The sequence below is a fragment of the Myxine glutinosa genome, chromosome 8, assembly GCF_964187855.1.
Source record: "Myxine glutinosa chromosome 8, kmMyxGlut1.1, whole genome shotgun sequence".
In the NCBI taxonomy this organism is placed as follows: Eukaryota; Metazoa; Chordata; class Myxini; order Myxiniformes; family Myxinidae; genus Myxine; species Myxine glutinosa.
Genome location: NC_136268.1, coordinates 143,957,693 through 143,977,978, shown reverse-complemented (window position 1 = coordinate 143,977,978; position 20,286 = coordinate 143,957,693). Strand labels below are relative to the sequence as shown.

The 20,286-nt window shown below is 46.1% G+C and overlaps 1 protein-coding gene across 1 annotated transcript in view; it reads left to right on the top strand.

Annotated features, from left to right (window-relative positions):
- The first annotated feature begins 11,624 nt into the window (after positions 1 to 11,624).
- Positions 11,625 to 20,286, top strand: part of LOC137432974 (uncharacterized) — a 180,915-nt gene continuing 172,253 nt past the window's right edge. Inside the window, exons 1-3 of the mRNA XM_078783785.1 lie at positions 11,625 to 11,731; positions 15,946 to 16,047; positions 17,628 to 17,726. Coding sequence (XP_078639911.1) covers positions 11,678 to 11,731; positions 15,946 to 16,047; positions 17,628 to 17,726 — 255 coding nt within the window. The 5' untranslated portion in view covers positions 11,625 to 11,677. The remainder of the gene's footprint in view (positions 11,732 to 15,945; positions 16,048 to 17,627; positions 17,727 to 20,286) is intronic.

Sequence of the window (20,286 nt, the reverse complement as noted above, 5' to 3'; positions counted from 1 at the left end):
TGTGACACGTAGGTGTAGTTCCCTCTACTTTTAACCTGACCCTGAGTGCGACAGTTTTAAAACATAAATAAATGTGTCCCGCTGCTCCATTGCACCCTGCCTAACAGACTTACGCCCACAGTTAACCGAATTGCGGAATGGTCTTCAAACTACACACTGACGGTGGGGAGCATTATTTATAATGACGCTATTTTTATTTACAAGACTAACCCAGGACCTGCGATTGTTCTTTCTGGGGGGAGACAGTCTGCTCTGCATCAATGCACCATTAAAGCACCCAAAAACGCACCAATACACACCCAAGACCAATCGGTGCAGTCACCATTGTTCATGAAAATAAAAACAACAACCCCTAACCCTGCAGGTGTCTCTTGCTCTTCGGCTCCCTCTGCTGGTTATTATTATTGTCTTCCAGTTGTTGTCTTTCTTTCATTTTCTTACTGGCGGCCTATTTGCAATAAAGTGTGCCCAACGTGTCCATTTTATTTTCTTTATTTATGGCCCACAGGGCCCACTACGTGTGGTTCACCTGTGGGGCATCGGTGCCCTGTGGCCAAGGCACGCCAGCAAGATTTCGGGCCCTCATGGCCGGTTCCAGCAGAGGGGCCATGCCCCAACCCATGGGGTCCATAAGTGGTGCTCGGCCACAGACATGTGGTCCATAATGTGGTGCATCGATGCAGACAGCTGGTTCTGAGAGTTCTGGGCGCACAATGGCCGACTCACGCACGCTCCCCTCGGCGCCCCATGGCGCACAGGTCATGTGGGAGACAAAAGGGGGACAAGAGAAATGAGCGAGGGGTAAGGTCACAAGGGTACACGTCAATAAGGCAATGCAAGGCGAAATGCGCACGGAGAGCGAAATGAGAAAGCTCGTCCCTACCGTACATCACCCCCCTGTCACCTACACTACCCTTGCCCTTACCCCATATGTACAAAAATCTACACATTACCAATCCGTCGCTACCGTCACGTCTTCCCCTTATTTCCCTTATACCAAATTCGTCTTCACTCCCCCACTATCCAAAATTTGCCATCACCCAATTCGTCATCAATCCTCATAAGGAGGGAGAGATGGAATTACGCACAATGTCACACCCACGTCATGATGCGTCTGACAATCCAAAACATTTGCATTAATGAAAAATAATAAAACATGGCATGGTGTGGAGTTACCTCATCTCAGGTGAGTGGATGCAGATGGTGCGAGGAGATCCTTCTTCCTAACTATCCTCTAAATGACCTTAACACTCTTTACACTACCCGGGGTCTTTCCCTGCCAATCCATTGGCCACTTACACTATGGGTTCTAAAAACCAAATTCCCATTGACCAAACTGTGGTGCTTCTCAATTTGGGGTCTCACTCCCCCGATTCATCTCCCGGTGCCCTCGCACAATTTCGGGGCTGTGGCGTGTAGCTCTCCCAGCAGGTCTACCCACCTGCACACCTCCACCACTGTAGTTGCCACCCGAGCTTACCTGCTCCTCACCCTAACCTATCTAACTGGGGAAAGCCCCTCCTGGCTCTGTCACCCCTTGGTGCCCTCTGGCACTGGGCTACCCGGGTCCGTCCTCCGGATCCTCGGGCCCCATCCACAACAACTACCGGCTCCCAGAGCCCACCTGCGGCCTCACCTGGCCGACATCCTCACAGTGGTGGAGTGCCCAAACCAACTACACACACTAACAGGCTACACGCCCAGCCATTTCCACAACACTAATGCACCCATCCAATCACCATTCTTCCACCCGCACCACAGATGCCAATATCCAACCACAATTTACCTATACCCTCTACCTAACACTTACACGACCCGCCCCGGGTATCCGTGATGGGGGTCCACTCTTCCCCCATTCACACCTTCACACCATCCACTCCACTCCACAATTTCCACCATACTCACTCCACGACCATCCATTCCTATACTCCATTTATTCCACACTCCATGTATTTCACACAACCATTCTCCATACACCTGTTGTTGCACACCTGTGCAATCACACCTGGTGCCACCTGCACCCTCCTCCTCTTCCTGGACCATTCGGTCAGCACAATACACAATCACCTTCACTCACTCATACACTGCTCCACACACCTGTCCAGTTGCACACCTGTGCAATCCCACCTGTTCAATCCTCAAACACACGGCATCATCTCATCTAACTACTCCCCTCTGAAACTTGCGCTTCCCAGTCGTCCCTTTAAACTAAATACATACCACGTCATTATCATCCACTCTAATCTACCTGCGTCCCCACTACAGGTATCCTTGTCACTAACTAATCTTAACGTCACCTAATGTCATCTTCTAGGGCCCTACACACAATATCCTAACCCACCCGGGCTAGTTTTCACTGCCATAAACCCCATAAACTAGTGCTCCTTTGCCCCCTCCTGTGAGGGATGGTGGATTTGCCATCCCACCACATCGGGGAGGTCCTACTATCAATTTCGCTCGTCCAAATCCAACAAATCAAAAATTTGCCATTTATGGCTAATCACCGTACCAATCATCAACTTTTGCCTTTTTCTAATTTTGGGTCCAAAACACTAACCTCATCACCCGTCTACTTATTAGATCCTCTCGGTGCGCCAATTTCCTTCTAAAGCTCGGCTTCGTACAGCCGAGCAATGAATGCGGGTTGTTTTGTGCCAGCGGCTGGATACGTCCCGCATTCGGGGCAGGGACGGGGGCTTACCCGGGCCGAGATCCCACGCACCACCTCGGCGTGGAGCCATCCAATGTCCCGATCTCGACCTGCCGGCACGTCTCAACAAAAAGTGGTCGCCATGACGACCCTTCCTATCGAGCTGCCCGCTCCGCCTAGTGGAGCACGGACGCGGCCGTTCCAAGCGAGGCCCAGCGTGGATCGCGTACGGCGGTCCTTTCGAACCCGCCGTGGCTCGGATCCCCGCTGGTTCTCGCGGCACGCGAAGCTGCCCGACGCGCACCGAGGGCCCGATTCGGCTATAAGTCGCTCTAACCGCTAACCCGGTTACCGTCGATGCCTCACCTGCATGCTTACACGCATACGCTACCCCTTTCTTGCTCATACCTCCAGCGGTTCCCATGCTCCTCGTACCTTTCCTTACACACCTCGGTACACTCATTCCGCTCCCAGACTTGGTCACACACCTGACCACCGAACACCTTGGCACACATTCGTCGCTCGCACACCTCACCAACACACCTCTTCGCGCCCCTTCCTCGGTCACCTCTTCTGTGACAATCACAGGAGTGTTCTCACTCGCACACCCAACCACGTGCCTCACGACCAACTCAAGTGTGCATTCCCACACACGCTCTACCATTCCAGGTGTGCATCCTTCCATGCCAGGTGTACATCCTCACTCACCTGTCACAACTAACTCACGCTCCATGCCACTCTCACTACTCTCACCACCACTCTTGACAACGCACTCACCCTTACTCTCGACAGCGCACTCTTTCCTCATGCCCCTGTCCGTTACACACCTTTCTCGCGCACACTCTCCCGTTACACCCTCTGTAACACTCACCACAGGCGTGCATTCTCCCTTACTCTTCACAGCATGCGCTTTCCCCATGCACCCGTCCGTTACACACCTTTCTCGCGCATCCTCTTGCGCACACTTTTTCGTTACTTCCTCCGTAACACTCACCACACCGCGCTTCCATGTGCTCCCTCGCACACGCGCTACTACCGACTCACTCTCGACAGCACACTCACTGGTCGGCGCGCACTTTTTCCTCACACACCCCATGGTCGGACATTCTCGCACACCTCTTTTTTTGCACACCTGACCTGTCACACCCTTCACCAACGGCCTTTCACGAACACCCGGATCCAAACCAATCCCCAAGCCGCCTGAAGCTTTCCTCACATCATGTACATTTCCGATTATATCGCCACTCACCTTGGCACCTCGTCTCCGCACCTCCTTTGCCACCTGCAAACTCTTTATTTGGTTAGTGAGCAGCACATCACGATTCGAGCACAGACCTTGTACCAATTCCATTACTTCCTCCTTTATCTCCCTCTTAGTTTCTGTCCGTCCCTTCTTAATTTCACTCACCTCTTCTTCCACTTCCTCTAATTTTTGCTTCACCTCTTTTATTTCCCGGTGCGTCTCCTCAAGTTCGTCCTCTAAGGCTACCGTGACCGTCTCTATGTGCATCCTTACCTGCCGGTCGTTCGTTTCCATGACCTCTGTCACCTCATCCAACCTCATTGTCAGTCCCTCACGTACCATCTGACATTGCCTCTGTGTCGCTATCAAGTCATTTTTAATTTCTTTTTGTGTCGCCTTTAACCCTCCGAGTACTGCAGTGTTCCTTTGAACCTGCTCCACTAACTCCGTCTGTCCCTCTGTCAGCTGTTCCACCTCCTCCGTCAGATCTTCTATTCCCCCTTGTAACTTTGCCGTCCCATTTCTCACCTCTTTCTCCATACGCTTCTCACCTCGCTTTACCTCCTCGCGTAGCCCCGAAACCTCCTCACTTACACCTCGTCGTATCCCCTCTTTCATTTCCTCCATCTCTTTTGTAGATGCCACCCTCATCTGTCCCAATTCATCCCTCTGAGCATCCAGTTTACTTTCTAACCCGATTTGCACCTCCTCTATCTGGTTCCCCATTCGTTTGATTTCCCTGGCAGATTGTTCCCCTATTTCCCGCAATTTGTCTTCCATCCTATTTTCTAACCCCATTAACCCATTTTTCACCCCCTCTAACCCATTGTCTAATCCCTCAAATTTCTTGTCTAATCCCTCAAATTTAGCTTCTAGCCGTTCCCCCATTTCTCCCATTTTGCCCCCCATTACCCCCAATTGCTCACTCTGAGTCCTCGCTTCGTCCCTCATTCGCTCACTATCAGCCCTCAATTCGTCCCTCATTACCCCCATACTGTTTTTCAAACCTCCAATTTGGTCTCCCATACTCATCTGTACAGCTGCCTGTAGCTGCGCAATGAGGGCCTGCATGTCAATCGGCTGCATGTTAAAGCCCGCTGATACAGCGGGCTCGGCTACCGCGCGCACGTGCGAGGCGCCTTTTTGCGCGCCTGAAACCTCGTGCGCGAGAGCGCCATTTTGTGCGTCTGATACCCCCTCAACCATATTGCCAATGTTCTCCTCTACTTCGTCCCTCTGATCCTGGGTTACTCCTAACCCCTCCTCTAGCTCACCCACCGGCATTCGATCGCCTTGACCAGCCATGGCGCGATTTCAAAATTCGGGTTTTTCTTTAAAACAAAATCAAATTTCGGTACTTTATAATTTTGACCAAATTTTTTCCTAGATGTTTAAAAAAAAAAATTTTGGTTCGGGCCTCGAATCTCACTCCTCGACACCAATTGTTACTGTAATAACACAATTGGTGTTCCAAAATTTGGGCCTAACAAATTTAGTCCCAGGTCCGAATCCGACACTCCTGACACCAATTGTTACTGTCGCGGTTAAGATGTTATTTTGACCGAGCGGTGGTGTATTACCGCGACCTAACAGTTCCCCTGATTCTTCCCCCAACTCACCCGATTCACCCCAAACTTTGGCCGTATCGCACCGCAGCTGCCCAATCTGGAAAACTCTAAAACGACCGAATGCAAAGAGGAAAAGGAATAAGACGAGAAGACGTACAGAAGAGTAATTGGATTTATTATACACACAAGCAAAAAGAAAGCAGTCACGTTTATTTACAGACGAGATTAGATACACAGTGCAACGCTAGCTTACCTACAGTCTTAATTAACCCAGGGACAGAACAAACAAAAGACAGACTCACGCGGGGAATGATGACAGGATTTGGCTGGAAGGAGAGGATGGCTAGGAGTTGTATTGTGCAGCACGATCGGCGCGTTTAGCAGCCGCCGTTCCTTCGCGGCCCTGCTCAAAACCGCCGTCCAGGCCCCAAGCGGCTGTTGAGTGTGGTTGCTGCTGTGGCCGCCGCTGCTGCTGCTGCTGTGGACGTCGCGTGCTTTTCCAGGATTACAGCAGGCTTTGTGCTTTCTGGGATGTCCTCTCCTTGGATGTTCTCTATGTTCTCTTGGTCCAATCACTCCTCACCACCGACAACTCAACGCAACTAACGCGACCACTGACCACCACAACGCAACCACGGACGACCAAAACCACACAACTCAGCTCTGCTTCTTGGACCCTCTCTCTTCTCAACGGCTTGGGCTCCCTTTTTCTCTGCCGGTAAAAGCTCATCTCCCAAAGCTTGTCTCAGCTTCTCTTTTGGGAGCGTCGCGCTGCGGATTTTAGCTGCGGTCACGCCTGCTCATTCCCTCCTCTCAGTGCCTCTCTTTAAAAGCGCAGCCTCTTCTCATCTCAATGCTCAGTACTCATCTCTTTCTTCTTCAAAGCTCGACTCCTTGGGGAGCGTCGCGCTGCGGGTTATATAGGCCCCGCCCCTCAACCTTTGCGAACCTCCCCGATAGCTCTTCCTCCGCCCTCCCTAGCCAAACCCCTGGCTCATGGTTGGTCGAGTGGGGCTGGCTCACTCCTCCCCTCTATGACGAGGTGGAGACACGCCTTTCTTCTCCGACCCTGCCTCGTGGTCAATGGCGGTTATTGGAGGGGAGGTAATTGCCAATCGACAAAAAGGGGGAATGGAGGTTTTGGGAATGGGAATGAAGGGAATCTATCTCTTTCACTTGGTGCAATGGAGTACTTCTATTAATGGGAGACACAGCCTTACCCTAAAACACAGAATAAGATATAACTATCGAACAAGGGTATTCTATTATTGGCTGACGTGTATGCTTGTGGACTAATTATGGGATGCCCTTTGATCTTTACACAGCTCCGGAGGCAGGAGGCGCAGAATAACCAATAATAATAATTCACACAATAAAAAAACTATACAGTCCTCATATCCGCAACAATATATATATATATATATATATATATATATATATATATATATATATATATATATATGTATATATATATATATATATATATATATATATATATATATATATAGGCATTAGAGGACATCATTTCTCTCACTTTTTGTGAATAAAAAGAATATAAAAACCCAAGGCACGTGTATAAAAAGTGACGTGAAGTATCAGCATATATGCTCTTAATCTAATATGTCCACCAGCACAATGGAGGGTGGATATGGAGTGGGTACATCCTGTCGTTTAGTTAACAGCCCTGCTTATTGCATTCCGAAGCACCTGTCATTGCGCACACAAGGCCTGGCCTTTTGAATATTACCATGATATCCTTAAGCCTCACAATCAAGAATGGCACTCGGTGCAGCACATTCCCCGGCTGGGCTGAACAGATCCCACTGATAGGCCGGATCTGCATCCGAACCTTAATCAAATTCCAATCAACTTGTTTTTGACACCGACTCAAATCAACCACCAAGTTTTGTCGTAATCTGTCCACATATTTTGAAATATCGTGATATATTATTTTTGGCCCCATTTCTCAAAAGTTAAGAATCACTTTAAAAATGTATAAAATGTCTGGGATCCGGATCCATATTCGAATCTTCACCAAAATCGAATAAATTCTTCCTGGTCACACACCCAACCTGTCCACCAAGATTTGTCCAAACCCTTCCATACTTTTTGAGATATCCTGCTATATATCGTTTTTGGTCCTATCTCTCAATGGTGAAGAATCATTTATAGAATTCTAGTATCTGGATCCGGATCGACGCCAAAATTGAATCTTTCCTCGTCACACATCCAACCTGTCCATCAAATTTCGTCCGTATCCATCCATAACTTTTTGAGATATCCTGCTTACTGACAGACAGACAGACAGATCTGAAAACATAACTTCCATCCACCTTCGGCAACGGAGGTAACTAATCTAACCAAATGACTAAAGGGAATAAACTCTACCAGTAAAAAGTCAGTCAAAAATGACGGGTTGGAACAGTTTATTCCACGGTGCAGTCTCGTGAGCATGCCATTCTGAAGCCTCGGCCTAGTGTCAGGTGTGCTTACAGTGCATTCAGGAAGTATTCAGACCCCTTCACTTTTTTCCCTGGTTTCAGGAAGAGTCCTGGTTGTTCCAAACTTCTTCCATTTAAGAATTATGGAGGCCACTGTGCTCTTGGGAACCTTCAATGCAGCAGAATCTTTTTTGCTGGCTTCCCCAGATCTGTGCCTCGACACAATCCTGTCTCTGAGCTCTGCAGGCAGTTCCTTCGACATCATGGCTTGGTTTTTGCTCTGATATGCATTGTCAGCTGTGAGACCTTATATAGACAGGTGTGTGCCTTTCCAAATCATGTCCAATCAATTGAATTCACCACAGGTGGACTCCAATCAAGGTGTAGAAACATTTCAAAGATGATCAAGAGAAATGGGAGGCACCTGAGCTAAATTTCATGTGTCATAACAAAGGGTATGAATACTTATGTCAAAGTGATATTTCAGTTTTTTCTTTTTAATAAATTTGCAAAACTTTCTAAAATCCTGTTTTCTCTTTGTCATTATGGGGTATTGAGTGTAGATTGATGAGGGAAAACATGAATTTAAACGATTTCAGCATAAGTCTGCAACATAACAAAATGTGAAAAAAGAGAAGGGGTCTGAATACTTTCTGAATGCACTGTATATCTTTATTTAGTTATTCGACAACTTAAGGACGTAAATGAAAACTCATTTTACTCTGCGCACGTTGCACATCACGTGCAGTGAATTTATCTTATCTGCGCCTTGTATTTTTTTTTTTTTAACGCTTCTGCACACTGCCCTTGAGGCTCGGTTTGCAAGTCACCATCTACATTTCCTATAGAATAGACAAAATTGCTCTTTTGGGTCTTCAGAGTCCTCATTGTCTTTTTGGTACTCTGGGTCTTTTGTGCCCTTGGGGTATTTTGGATCCTCTAGGTTATTTGAGTCCACGGGGTCTTCGGGTTCCTCGGGGTCTTTTGGCTCATTTGAGTCATTTGGTTCCTCTGGGTCTTCTGGGGCATTTGAGTCTTTTGGATCCTCTGGGTCTTTGGGGTCCTCCAGTCTTTTTCAGTCCTCTGGGTCTTCTGAGTATTTAAGGGTCTTTTGGGTATTATAGATCCTTGGGGTAATTTGGGCCTTTAGGGTCTATTGGGTCCTCAGGGTCTTTTGGGTCTTTGGGACATTTTGGTTCCTCTGGGTCTTTTCAGTTTTGGGGTATTTTCAGTCTTTGGGGTCTTTTGGGTGTTTAAGGGTCTTTGGGGTCTTTTAGGTGTTTTGGGTCTTTCCTGGTCTTTGGAGTATTTTGGGACTTCGGGGTCTTTGGGGTATTTTCGGTCTTCAGGGTCTTTTGGGTCTTTAGTGTAGTTAAGGGCATTTGGCCTATTTTGGTCGTTGGGGTCTTTTGGGTCTTGAGGTCTTTTGTTTCTTTTTGGTCTTTTGGGTCATCGGAGTATTTTGGGTATGTAAGGGTCTTCGGGGTATTTTGGTTCATTTAGGTCCTTGGGGTCTTTTGGGTCTTCGGAGTATTTTGGGTCTTCATGGTCTTTGGGGTATTTGGTTATTTGGGGTCTTTGGAGTCCATTGGGTCTTTGGAGTCATTTTGGGTACTCTGGGTCGTTTGGGTATATTGGATCCTCGGGGTCTTTTGGGTCTTCTAGGTCCTTGGGTCTTCTGGGTCCATGAGGTATTTTGAGTCCTCGGAGTCTTTTAGGTCTTTTAACCGGTGGACACACAGTAATGTTGAAAGATTGCCCATTAAAACCCCACTCAAGGCTTTTAAAACCTACCCTTATGAAGGGGGACAAACATCAGAACAAACACACAAACTGACATTGTGCTTTTTCTGGGCAATACACTGAGTTCTTTACCAACACATCCGCAAAGGGAATAGTCAGGGTACAGATTTGTAATTTGTTCATGTGCCGGCGATAACTCGCCGACACTCTGAACAAATAGCCCTGGGTTCTTCAACCTCCATTAACTAATGTGAAACACCTAGCCTTGACGTGCATTGACGGGACGTTAATCCAGGTGCGAACAACTCGCTTAATAAGCACGAATCTGACAGTTTTTAGTTGGGTCGGGAATCGAACCCAGACTAGACAGCTCAAAGGTGAATGAATTACATTTGCGCCATCCTGCCAGAATATTATTATTGCTATTTTATTACCTTCGCTACCGAAGGTGGATGGAGGTTATGTTTTCATCTCTGTCTGTTTGTTATGTCGGTCTGTTTCGTTTGTATGTTTTTTGGATGTTTGTTACTTGCAAAATCGAAGATTTTTCAAGAATATTGGATGGTCTTGAACGTTATTGTCCCCCGTCGCACCGCGGAGCGAAAGGGGGACTATGGTTTTCCCCTCCGTCCGTGCGTGCGGGCGGGAGTGCGAACGTGCGTGCGTCCGTGCGGGCGGGAGTGCGAACGTGCGTGCGGGCGGGAGTGCGAACGTGCGTGCGTCCGTGCGTGCGTAAGCGAAGGACCGAATTCTAATTTGGTGTGCGGGTGCAACCCACGTCAAAATCCAAGATGGCCGCCGCCATGTATGTCTGACGCCATGTATGTCTGAACCATGTATGTCTGTGAAAATAAGCGAAGTACCAACTTCTAATCTGGTGTGTGGGTGTATCTAGGCACAAGGAAGAACGCTATTGAAAATTGGGTCGCCACGTCAAAATCCAAGATGGCCGCCTTGCGTCTCCCACTTTGTCAACTCATCACTTCAACGATGGAGGGGGGGGGGGGGGGGGGCCTAGGCGTAACGCTTGTCCTGTCCGTATGTCGGTCTCCTACAGGTCACAATTTTCAACCGAGGTGCATGAAACTTCACCAAGTTGCAGAGGTCGTCACAATTGAGAAGCCTTTTGATTTTGAGGTCAAAGGTCAAAGGTGATCTGGAGGTCGGATTTCTAAAATCGCCATTTTGTATCTGATCGACTTGAAAATTAAACAGCATTTGCATATTGAGTCACTAAATTGGAAAACCAACTTTCTGAGGTCAAACGGTCAAAGGTGAACTCAAGGTCAAACTTCTAAAATCATCAATTTTCATCTGAAAAATTGTCACTTCACCTGTGTGGGATCTCTGGGTCACTCCTGCAAGATGAATCGGCTCTCAGTGCCGCAGGCTTGTATAAGAGAACTATCTAGGGATATACAACAACAACCTTTTCTAAACCATGATCTTTTCTACCTCTATCAACCCTCCCCTGTCCCCTCCCAAACCCTCCTTCCAATTTTCCAGTTGTTCCTCCCTGAGAGTTTGCTTCTGCATCCATCTTGTCCACCCCTTTTTCCACCCCTCCTACTTTGTACTCTATTTTGTCTCTCATCCTGCTGTCCCCCCTCTATTTCTCTTGTCCCTTTTGCCCTGTTACGTCCTGGTTCGTTCCACGTTCCAGCTCCTCCATGAGCCTCGACTTTGTGTACAAAAGCTAAATAAGGAAAGATGGGACAATTGTTCACGTCAAGCCGCCGCACCGTGCTAATGACAATGGCGTTCCGCGGATAACGGAGCGGTGTGGGCGTGAAGCGAGACCCCTTTGGGGGTGCGGGGGAGCACGAGGGTCCGCTCGCCGGGTGCGATTCCCTGGCGCTGAGATTGACGGAGCGTCCTGCGTGAGGACGGACAGAAATAGCAGCGACTGGCGCACCGGGTGGGACGGAGGGAGGGGCGCCGCGGTCACCTCGGCTCGGACGTGCTGCCGGACGGGAGAGCGAAGGTGGACGAGGAGGCCGATGCGAGGCGGCCGAACCGCGTGCGGCAGGGAATGGGAAATGCGCCGCTTTGCAGCCGCGGGAAGGACGGGTTCAAGGACCAGGAGGTGCGCGCGTTTACGCCAATGACGCTCCCGCCGTGCACGTTCACCTACCTACCTGTGCTCGTGCGAACCAAATCGTCATCATCCGCTCACGTGTTTCACAACTTTTCCCTTACAGATGCAACTTGTACTTTCGTGTCCGTTTTGTCGTTCGAAATGTAACCCGAACTCAATATGGTTTCCCTTTTTTAATCCATGATTGTTGTTTGTCATTCCTGCTATTCTTCGCAACATTTTTTGTTCCATATCTTTTATTTGTGAAAATGGTTTCTTTCTGTGATGCAGTGTGTGTGTGTGTGTGTATTTGTGTGTGTGTATTTGTGTGTGTTTGTGTGTATTTGTGTGTGTGTTTGTATTTGTGTGTGTGTGTATTTGTGTGTGTTTGTGTGTGTGTGTGTGTGTTTGTGGGTGTTTGTTTGTGAGTGTTTGTTTGTGTGTATTTGTGTGTGTGTACGTGTATGTATGTGTATGTGTGTATGTGTGTTTGTGGTTGTTTGTTTATGTGTGTGTGTGTGTGTGTGTGTGTGTGTGTGTGTATGTGTATATATTTGTGTGTTCGTGGGTGTTTGTTCGTGGGTGTTTGTTTGTGGGTGTTTGTGTGTATTTGTGTGTGTGTGTGTGTGTGTGTGTGTGTGTATGTGTGTGTGTGTATATATGTGTGTTTGTGGTTGTTTGTTTATGTGTGTGTGTGTGTGTGTGTGTGTGTGTGTGTGTGTGTGTATATATTTGTGTGTTCGTGGGTGTTTGTTCGTGGGTGTGTGTGTGTGAGTGTGTGTGTGTGTGTGTGTGTGTGTGTGTGCGTGTACGTGTATGTGTGTGTGTGTGTGTGTGTGTGTGTGTATATATATATATGTGTGTTTGTGGTTGTTGGTTTGTGTGTGTGTGTTTGTGGGTGTTTGTGTGTGTGTATGTGTGTGTGTGTGTGTGTGTGTGTAAGTGTATGTGGTTGTTTGTGTGTGTGTGTGTGTCTGTGTGTTTGTGGGTGTTAGTTTGTTTGTGTGTGTGTGTGTTTGATTGTGTGTGTGTGTGTGTGTTTGCACATGCATTGTGTCTGTTTTTGTATGTGTGTGTGTGTGTGTTTGTGTGTGTGCTTTTGTGTTTATGTGTGTTTGTGTTTGTGTCTGCATGTGCGTGTGTGTGTGTGTGTGTGTACGTGTATGTATGTATGTGTGTGTATGTGTACGTGAATGTGTGTGTGTGTGTGTACGTGTGTGTGTGTGTGTGTGTGTGTGTGTGTGTGTGTGTGTGTGTGTGTGTGTAGGTGTGTGTGTGTTTGTGTTTGTGCGTGTGTGTATATGTGTGTGGTTGTGTGTGTTTGTTTGTTTGTGTTGTGTGTGTGTGCGTGTGTTTGTGCCTGTTTTTGTATTTCTGTGTTTGTGTGTGTGAGTGTGTGTTTGTGTGTGTGGGTGGGTGTGTTAGTGTGTGTACGTGTGCTGTTACATTGTAGTTTGCGCAGCAGGGAGATCGAATATGATATGTTCTCTGCCCTCCAAGTCAGTCGGTATTTTAGGTCATAGTTCTCGGTCATAGTTCAGGCCTAGTATATTAGTAATTACTATCCTTTGTTAACTCTTCCTAATTATAACTTATTGACAGAAGAAACGTCTCCTCACATTGCTCGTTTTCATCTGGTATGCTGAAGCCAGGATTTGAGTCATAAATCTGACGAAGCACCGCATTGCGCCAGCCGCACTCCGCGCACGAACGGCCATGAGTCTGTCCTGGCTTGCCCTCTCGATTCAACCGGCCTGCACAGTCATTCTATTCATCTGCATACAAAGTTGTTTATCTTCAACAGGATAGTCTTCAGTCTCACCTAGTGCGATCAGGGTTTTCAGCTTCACACATTGCGATCATGGTCTTTAGCCTCACGTATTGTGATCAGGCTCTTAAACCTCACGTAATGTGATCAGGTTCTTCAGCCTCACGTATTGTGATCAGGGTCTTCAGCCTCACATATTGCGATCAGCGTCTTCAGCCTCACATATTGCGATCAGGGTCTTCAGCCTCACATATTGCGGACAGGGTCTTCAGCCTCACGTATTGTGATCAGGCTCTTAAACCTCACGTAATGTGATCAGGCTCTTTAGCCTCACGTATTGTGATCAGGGTCTTCAGCCTCACGTATTGCGATCAGGGTCTTCAACCTCCCGTATTGTGATCTGGGTCTTTAGCCTCACGCATTGCGATCAGCGTCTTCAGCCTCACATATTGCGATCAGGGTCTTCAGCCTCACATATTGCGATCAGGGTCTTCAGCCTCACGTATTGTGATCAGGCTCTTAAACCTCACATATTGCGATCAGGGTCTTCAGCCTCACGTATTGTGATCTGGGTCTTTAGCCTCACGTATTGCGATCAGGGTCTTCAACCTCCCGTATTGTGATCTGGGTCTTTAGCCTCACGCATTGCGATCATGGTCTTCAACCTCACGTATTGTGATCAGGGTCTTCGTCCTCACGTATTGTGATCAGGCTCTTCAACCTCACATATTGCTGAAGATTAAGGTATTCACCCTCACATATTGCTATTGATTAGGTATTCAGACACATATTGCTGTCAATTAGGGTAATCAGTATCACAATTGGCTATAATTTAGGGTAGTCAACCTCACATATTGCTATAATTTAGGGTATTCAGCCTCACATATTGCTATCGATTAGGGTATTCAACCTCACATATTGCTATAATTTACGGTAGTCAACCTCACATATGGCTATCGAATTGGGTATTCAGCCTCACATATTGCTATCGATTAGGTTATTCACCATCGTTTATTGCTATAGATTAGGGTATTCAATCTCACATATTGCTATTGATTAGGGTATTCAGCCTTACATATTGCTATCGATTAGGGTATTCAGCCTCACATATTGCTATAGATTAGGGTATTCAGCCTTACATGTTGCTATCGATTAGGGTATTCAGCCTCACATATTGCTATAGATTATGGTATTCAGCCTCACGTATTGCTATAGATTAGGGTATTCAGCCTCACATATTGCTTTTGATTAGGGTATTCACCCTCACATATTGCTATCGATAAGGGTATTCAGCCTCACATATTGCTATCGATTAGGTTATTCACCATCGTTTATTGCTATAGATTAGGGTATTCAATCTCACATATTGCTATTGATTAGGGTATTCAGCCTTACATATTGCTATCGATTAGGGTATTCAGCCTCACATATTGCTATAGATTAGGGTATTCAGCCTTACATGTTGCTATCGATTAGGGTATTCAGCCTCACATATTGCTATCGATAAGGGTATTCAGCCTCACACATTGCTATCGATTAGGTTATTCACCATCGTATATTGCTATCGATTAGGGTATTCAATCTCACATATTGCTATTGATTAGGGTATTCAGCCTCACATATTGCTATTGATTAGGATATTTAGCTTCGCGTATTGTGATTGGGGTCTTCAGCCTCACATATTGCGATTAGGGTCTTCAGTCTCACTTGGTAATCTTGACCAGAATATTTTTCCTCACGTATTGCGATCAGCGCACTTGCAGTTCGAGCTGTCAGAGACTAACTTCGATTGACTTCATGATACCCCAAAGTTAACACATTTACGTCATTGTAGGATCTTTGACATGTTTATTACCAGTGGCTGATCCGGAATGGCATGGTGGTGAAGGTTCAGATGAATCCCCTGCTTCACCTTCCATCCTCTCCGTAGTCACATGTTATTCTGTAGCCCGCTACAGAATAACATGTGACTAGGGAGGGGATGATTGGTGCTTTCTGTAGCTCTTGCTGGTCACATGTTATTCAGTGTTCTGCCACCATTAAGGGCAATCTTTGCCAGAAAAGCAGGAGGAAGGATTTTGGAATATGGCTCGGATATACCGGTCTACTAGATATAAAAGGTCTTTCACATCTAAGATTGAGGACTATGTTGTATGGAGCAGCCAACTCAATGTCTCAATGTCAACTCTTGTATATGGTGTATTTTATATTGTGATGTCCTGCCGTGCAAAGCACAAGGACAACAGTTGTAGTCAGATGTCATTCTATTAGGAATTGTGTCCACACTAAACTGCTTAAAGGCAAGCTTGCTATCTCTGAGCTGTCTTGGTGTTCAATGGGCATTGTCCTAGACATAGAGGATATTTGTCCCTTGTACACACAGCGTTTTGAATTTGTTTTTTTTGGCAAAATGGGGCAAAAATATAGTTCGGTGCTGACAGTTCCATCTTCGCAGTCTGGTGGAACGGCAGGCTTGCTACGTGCAGCTCGAGCTGGAAATGTGGAAAAGGTGTTGGAGCTTCTCAACCTGGGTGGTGATGTCAATACGAGGAATGAGGTAAGAGATTCCAGAGTTTTTACCAATTGCCATATTTTGCAAATTGGTACTAATGTGTATGTATCTTGTCCGACATACCGTATAGGGATGCAAAGCATTTGGATCATAAGCAATCATCTGTCATTTATTATGTTCTGTGTTATTTGCTGCAACATCCACACCTATTATGATTCTTCTTCTTTAAAGGCGGCAATTATGCCCACGTTTTTGTGGGGTTGGCCGGGGTACGTTTTTGTCCAAAGTGTTTCACCAATCAGTTGGTTAGGCCTGGCGTTTGATTAAGTAGTTAGGGCAGGAATTTGGACAGGATGGTGGCAAAAGCTCACCAACTGTTTGCGAAGGACACAGTGGGTTCTTTAACGTCCACCTACTAATGCCAGCAGACGGGACATCTGGTTTAATATCCATCCGAGGGACGGCACACACATTGATGAGTCATCAAACACCGGGATGAGAGTGTATAGCTGGGCCTAGATTCAAACCCAGGCGAGACAGCTCAGAGGCGAGTGATAAAACACCCACACTAAGCCTTTCATATATATCTACCCACAACATTTCCCAGTAAATGGAAGGTCGTGGTTAATGTGTTGGCATTATATGTTAGCTAAGTTGGATCCTAAGGTATTTATCTTTCAGTACCAGAGACCAATGAGCATCATTCTGTATCAGAAACAACTAGAACGCCACTCGGTAGAGCACATACTCCCGCCGTGGGTCAAGTTAGAATAGTACGATTTCACAAAAGTTTGAGGGAGTAGTTCAGTGACGACACAAGACAGACACGGCACAGATATATATTCAGAATATATAGAAGATAATGTAAAAAAAACAAGGCAATTTCACTTACATTTTCGGATTCAGCGTTCAATTCTATATAAGTGAGTGTATTTTGAGGCATGTGTGACTTCAAATAAAATTGTAAGCCAGGAAAACGTTCGTTTCATTCCTTAGGGATACAACATGTAAAACTGGCCCAAACGTCAAAACAAAACTCGCTCATTTTAGGTCGTACAAGCTAATGCGACCACTCATTCTTCTGGGAAGAATCCCGTGCACATGATTGTCACACTTATAACTCACCTAAATCTTTATAAGTTCATCAAATACTGACACCGCGAATGACATTCGCTGAGGTAAATGTTGATATCTCTTCTGAGGTAAAAACAAAACAAAACAAAAAACATTTTTATAGCATTATACGTATCAAAGGATACATTTTATGAAACGGGGAAACCGAATACACACTTCGGTGGTTTTAAAATGACAGAATATGTCTTTATTCGAAGAAAAAAAAAGAACCTTGAAGACGACGCTGCTAACAAAATACACCGCTCTAACGCTCTAACGCAAATTGCTCACCCAATCACAATTATTGGTGAAGAAGATTTCAAAACTGAATGTGCATTCGATAGACATCATCGCATGACTCATGCATAAGTGTTTCTTTGTTGTCTGTTTTATGTCTATGTACCATGGCGGTGTGTTGAAGGTTGAGCGTTGCACACAACTCTTTATTTTTTATATTCATTACAAAGTTCAAGGGTCATGGAATAGCTGGACAATGTTATTGTGTTCTTTAGGCTGGCCTGACTGCTCTTCATCTCGCGGCCAAAGAAGGTCACGCGGTCATTGTCTCCGAGCTTCTGCAGCGCGATGCAGATGTGGCGGCAGCAACGAAGGTAATGCAGCAACCACGACGAAGCTTTATTCCCTACGTTTTGTCGTAATTATTTTCCTACGAAAGACAATTAAATAATACATCGAACAAGTGTGAACCACCGGTGACAAAAACAACAAGTGAATCCTCTTGGATTGCGCTGAGGTTTGGGCATGGAATTTCTATGAGGAAGTATAATTTGTATGCAATGAAAGTACATGTAATATGGAATCGAGTAAGATCGAGTAAGCTTCACCAGTGCGCGTGCGCGAATTTACGTCACGTCGGCAGCGAGAAGGCGTTCCCCAACACGAACCAATCAGGAACTGCCACGCCCACTTATATGATCTCAGAATTCCTGTGACAGGAATTAGCGTTACACTGGCTGGAAGACAATCGCTAAAGGCGCTTCCTCAGCGCCAATAATCAAGAAACTTAATTTGATGACAAAATATCTTTATTTCATGGTTCATTTCATACCTGGTGACGTCCCATCAAGCTGGCTGTTTGGTCAAGTGGTTAAAGACTTATTTATTTCTCCACCGACTAGTTTGGGTTCGGGTCCCATGGCCGTTCACCCTTGCCAACTCACACTTGGTAAACACGGTGGGAATGCCAAACACCGCTCAACATGAATTTAAGGAGGTCTTTGTCCTGCAGGAAGCAGGTTTACAAATTGGCCCATCTCATCTACGTATAACATACGCACTTTTAGACAGCAAACATTTTGACTGCCTTGGGCTCCCCTCAAGTCGCACTTTGTCTTTCAGTTTTCCCAATAAGTGTCTGGCACAGCACAAGGGACCTTTCAATGTTAGTGTGGGGAGCCTGGATTGTTAATATGGGTGTCTACTCAGCATTGGTCAACTTCTTCACAATCACTGGGGGCCAACGTAACACAAATGTGGGAAAAAGTGGTGTAAAAAAGAAGGAAAGGATAAGAAATTAATTTCAAGAAAACCTGATGGCCGGCTCACCAAAATAAATAAATAAACCGATTATTGGTCCAATTCTATTTATTTCGGTTCTGCACCTAAATCTATGGAAACACATACACACATATACTCTTTTGTAACTTTCCTGACTGCCTCTGCAAATTAACCCTTTAGTTGCATAGAGACAGGCATTGTGTTTTTTTCTGGCAAGCGACATGTGCTAGTCACAATTTACATGCCAATAGCAGTGATGTCACATTCATTTGGGTTACCATGGCAGCTAAAAGCTGATTGGTATATAAAGTGTCAGATGACACACCCCCTCAAGCCAAAGGGGCAGGGGGAAGGGTGAGCGGCCACAACATGGTGACTATGCCGAGTAGGAGGAGACCCGTTCGCATTTGGGTTGCTCCTCCCTTATTGCCTTGGGGCTGACGTGATGCAGGGCTTTTGAAGCTGAATCATTGCCACTGCAGGAATCTGTCCATGGGTGCAGGCAGTGCTTGGCATGCTGACTGTTCACCCATATGATGACGCACACACAAGTTGTTGTTAATTTGCATATCTATAAGCAAAGCACAGTTTGCGGCCCATATCGGCGATCTGTGAGCAGTAATGTCCATCTGCCACATGAGAACATTACCTCTGCTTGACAGCTTCACCAACCAGATGGTGGAACCCCAAACCTCATAAACCAGGAGGCAAACAAATGGAACCCCATAACTCGACGAGGCAGCAGGGTACAGATTGAGTCCCATCACAGCATTGCTGCATGACTCGTTAGTATAAAGTAGATATCGATGTAACCACACCTTAGCCGTTCATTGCTATGCTTCTGTGAATTATCGATGATTCTTGGTTGTTGTGCCAGTCGGCGACTTCCGTGAATTATCGGTGCACAGAATTGATTGGTTGAACACATGTTTTCTGTTTGTTTGTTTTTTTAAGTTGTTACTTGAGAATATTTGGATGATCTTTTTGAGATGACCGTGATAAGTAAAATACTTATAATGCATTTATAGCAAAAACTGTTATAAACTCCCATGATCCTCGTCGTGATGGGTTCCGCCATCTTGATGCGAGCCATGCGGTCGATGGCCGACGACTCGTGGACATTGGGACTAATCCGTTATTTCTACCATGTCCGTGTAGCAGTCACCGGGGGTTTTTCATCCATCTACACCTGCCATGCTCAAAAAACTGTTGAAGTAAGATCAGTTGTGCTCATCTCGCCTTCTATATTAGCAACAAGTGTTGTCTGCTGCACAAACACATTGTCTCTGCCCTGCTGTTCACCAGTTAGGAGGTTTGCAGTCTAGAATAATAAATTAAACCAAAGGAGCATATTCACCCTAGATGTGGCATAACACTGACATCATGCACAAAAATTATGCCGACACAGCCACTTCAAACTCGGATAGCCCTTGTGCAGCACTCCGGTCTTTGCAGACATTTGTGCCTTTAAGGGGAGGCTTAAACAACTATTGCTAAGCTATACAATCTTAACCCCGAGAAGCTATTTCTGCAGCAATATATGTATATATGTATATATACACGTACATACACATACACATATACACAAGGATTCTCCTTCTCTGACTTATGAACACCCGGATTTATGAGCCAACCTCCACAAGATTTTTTTTT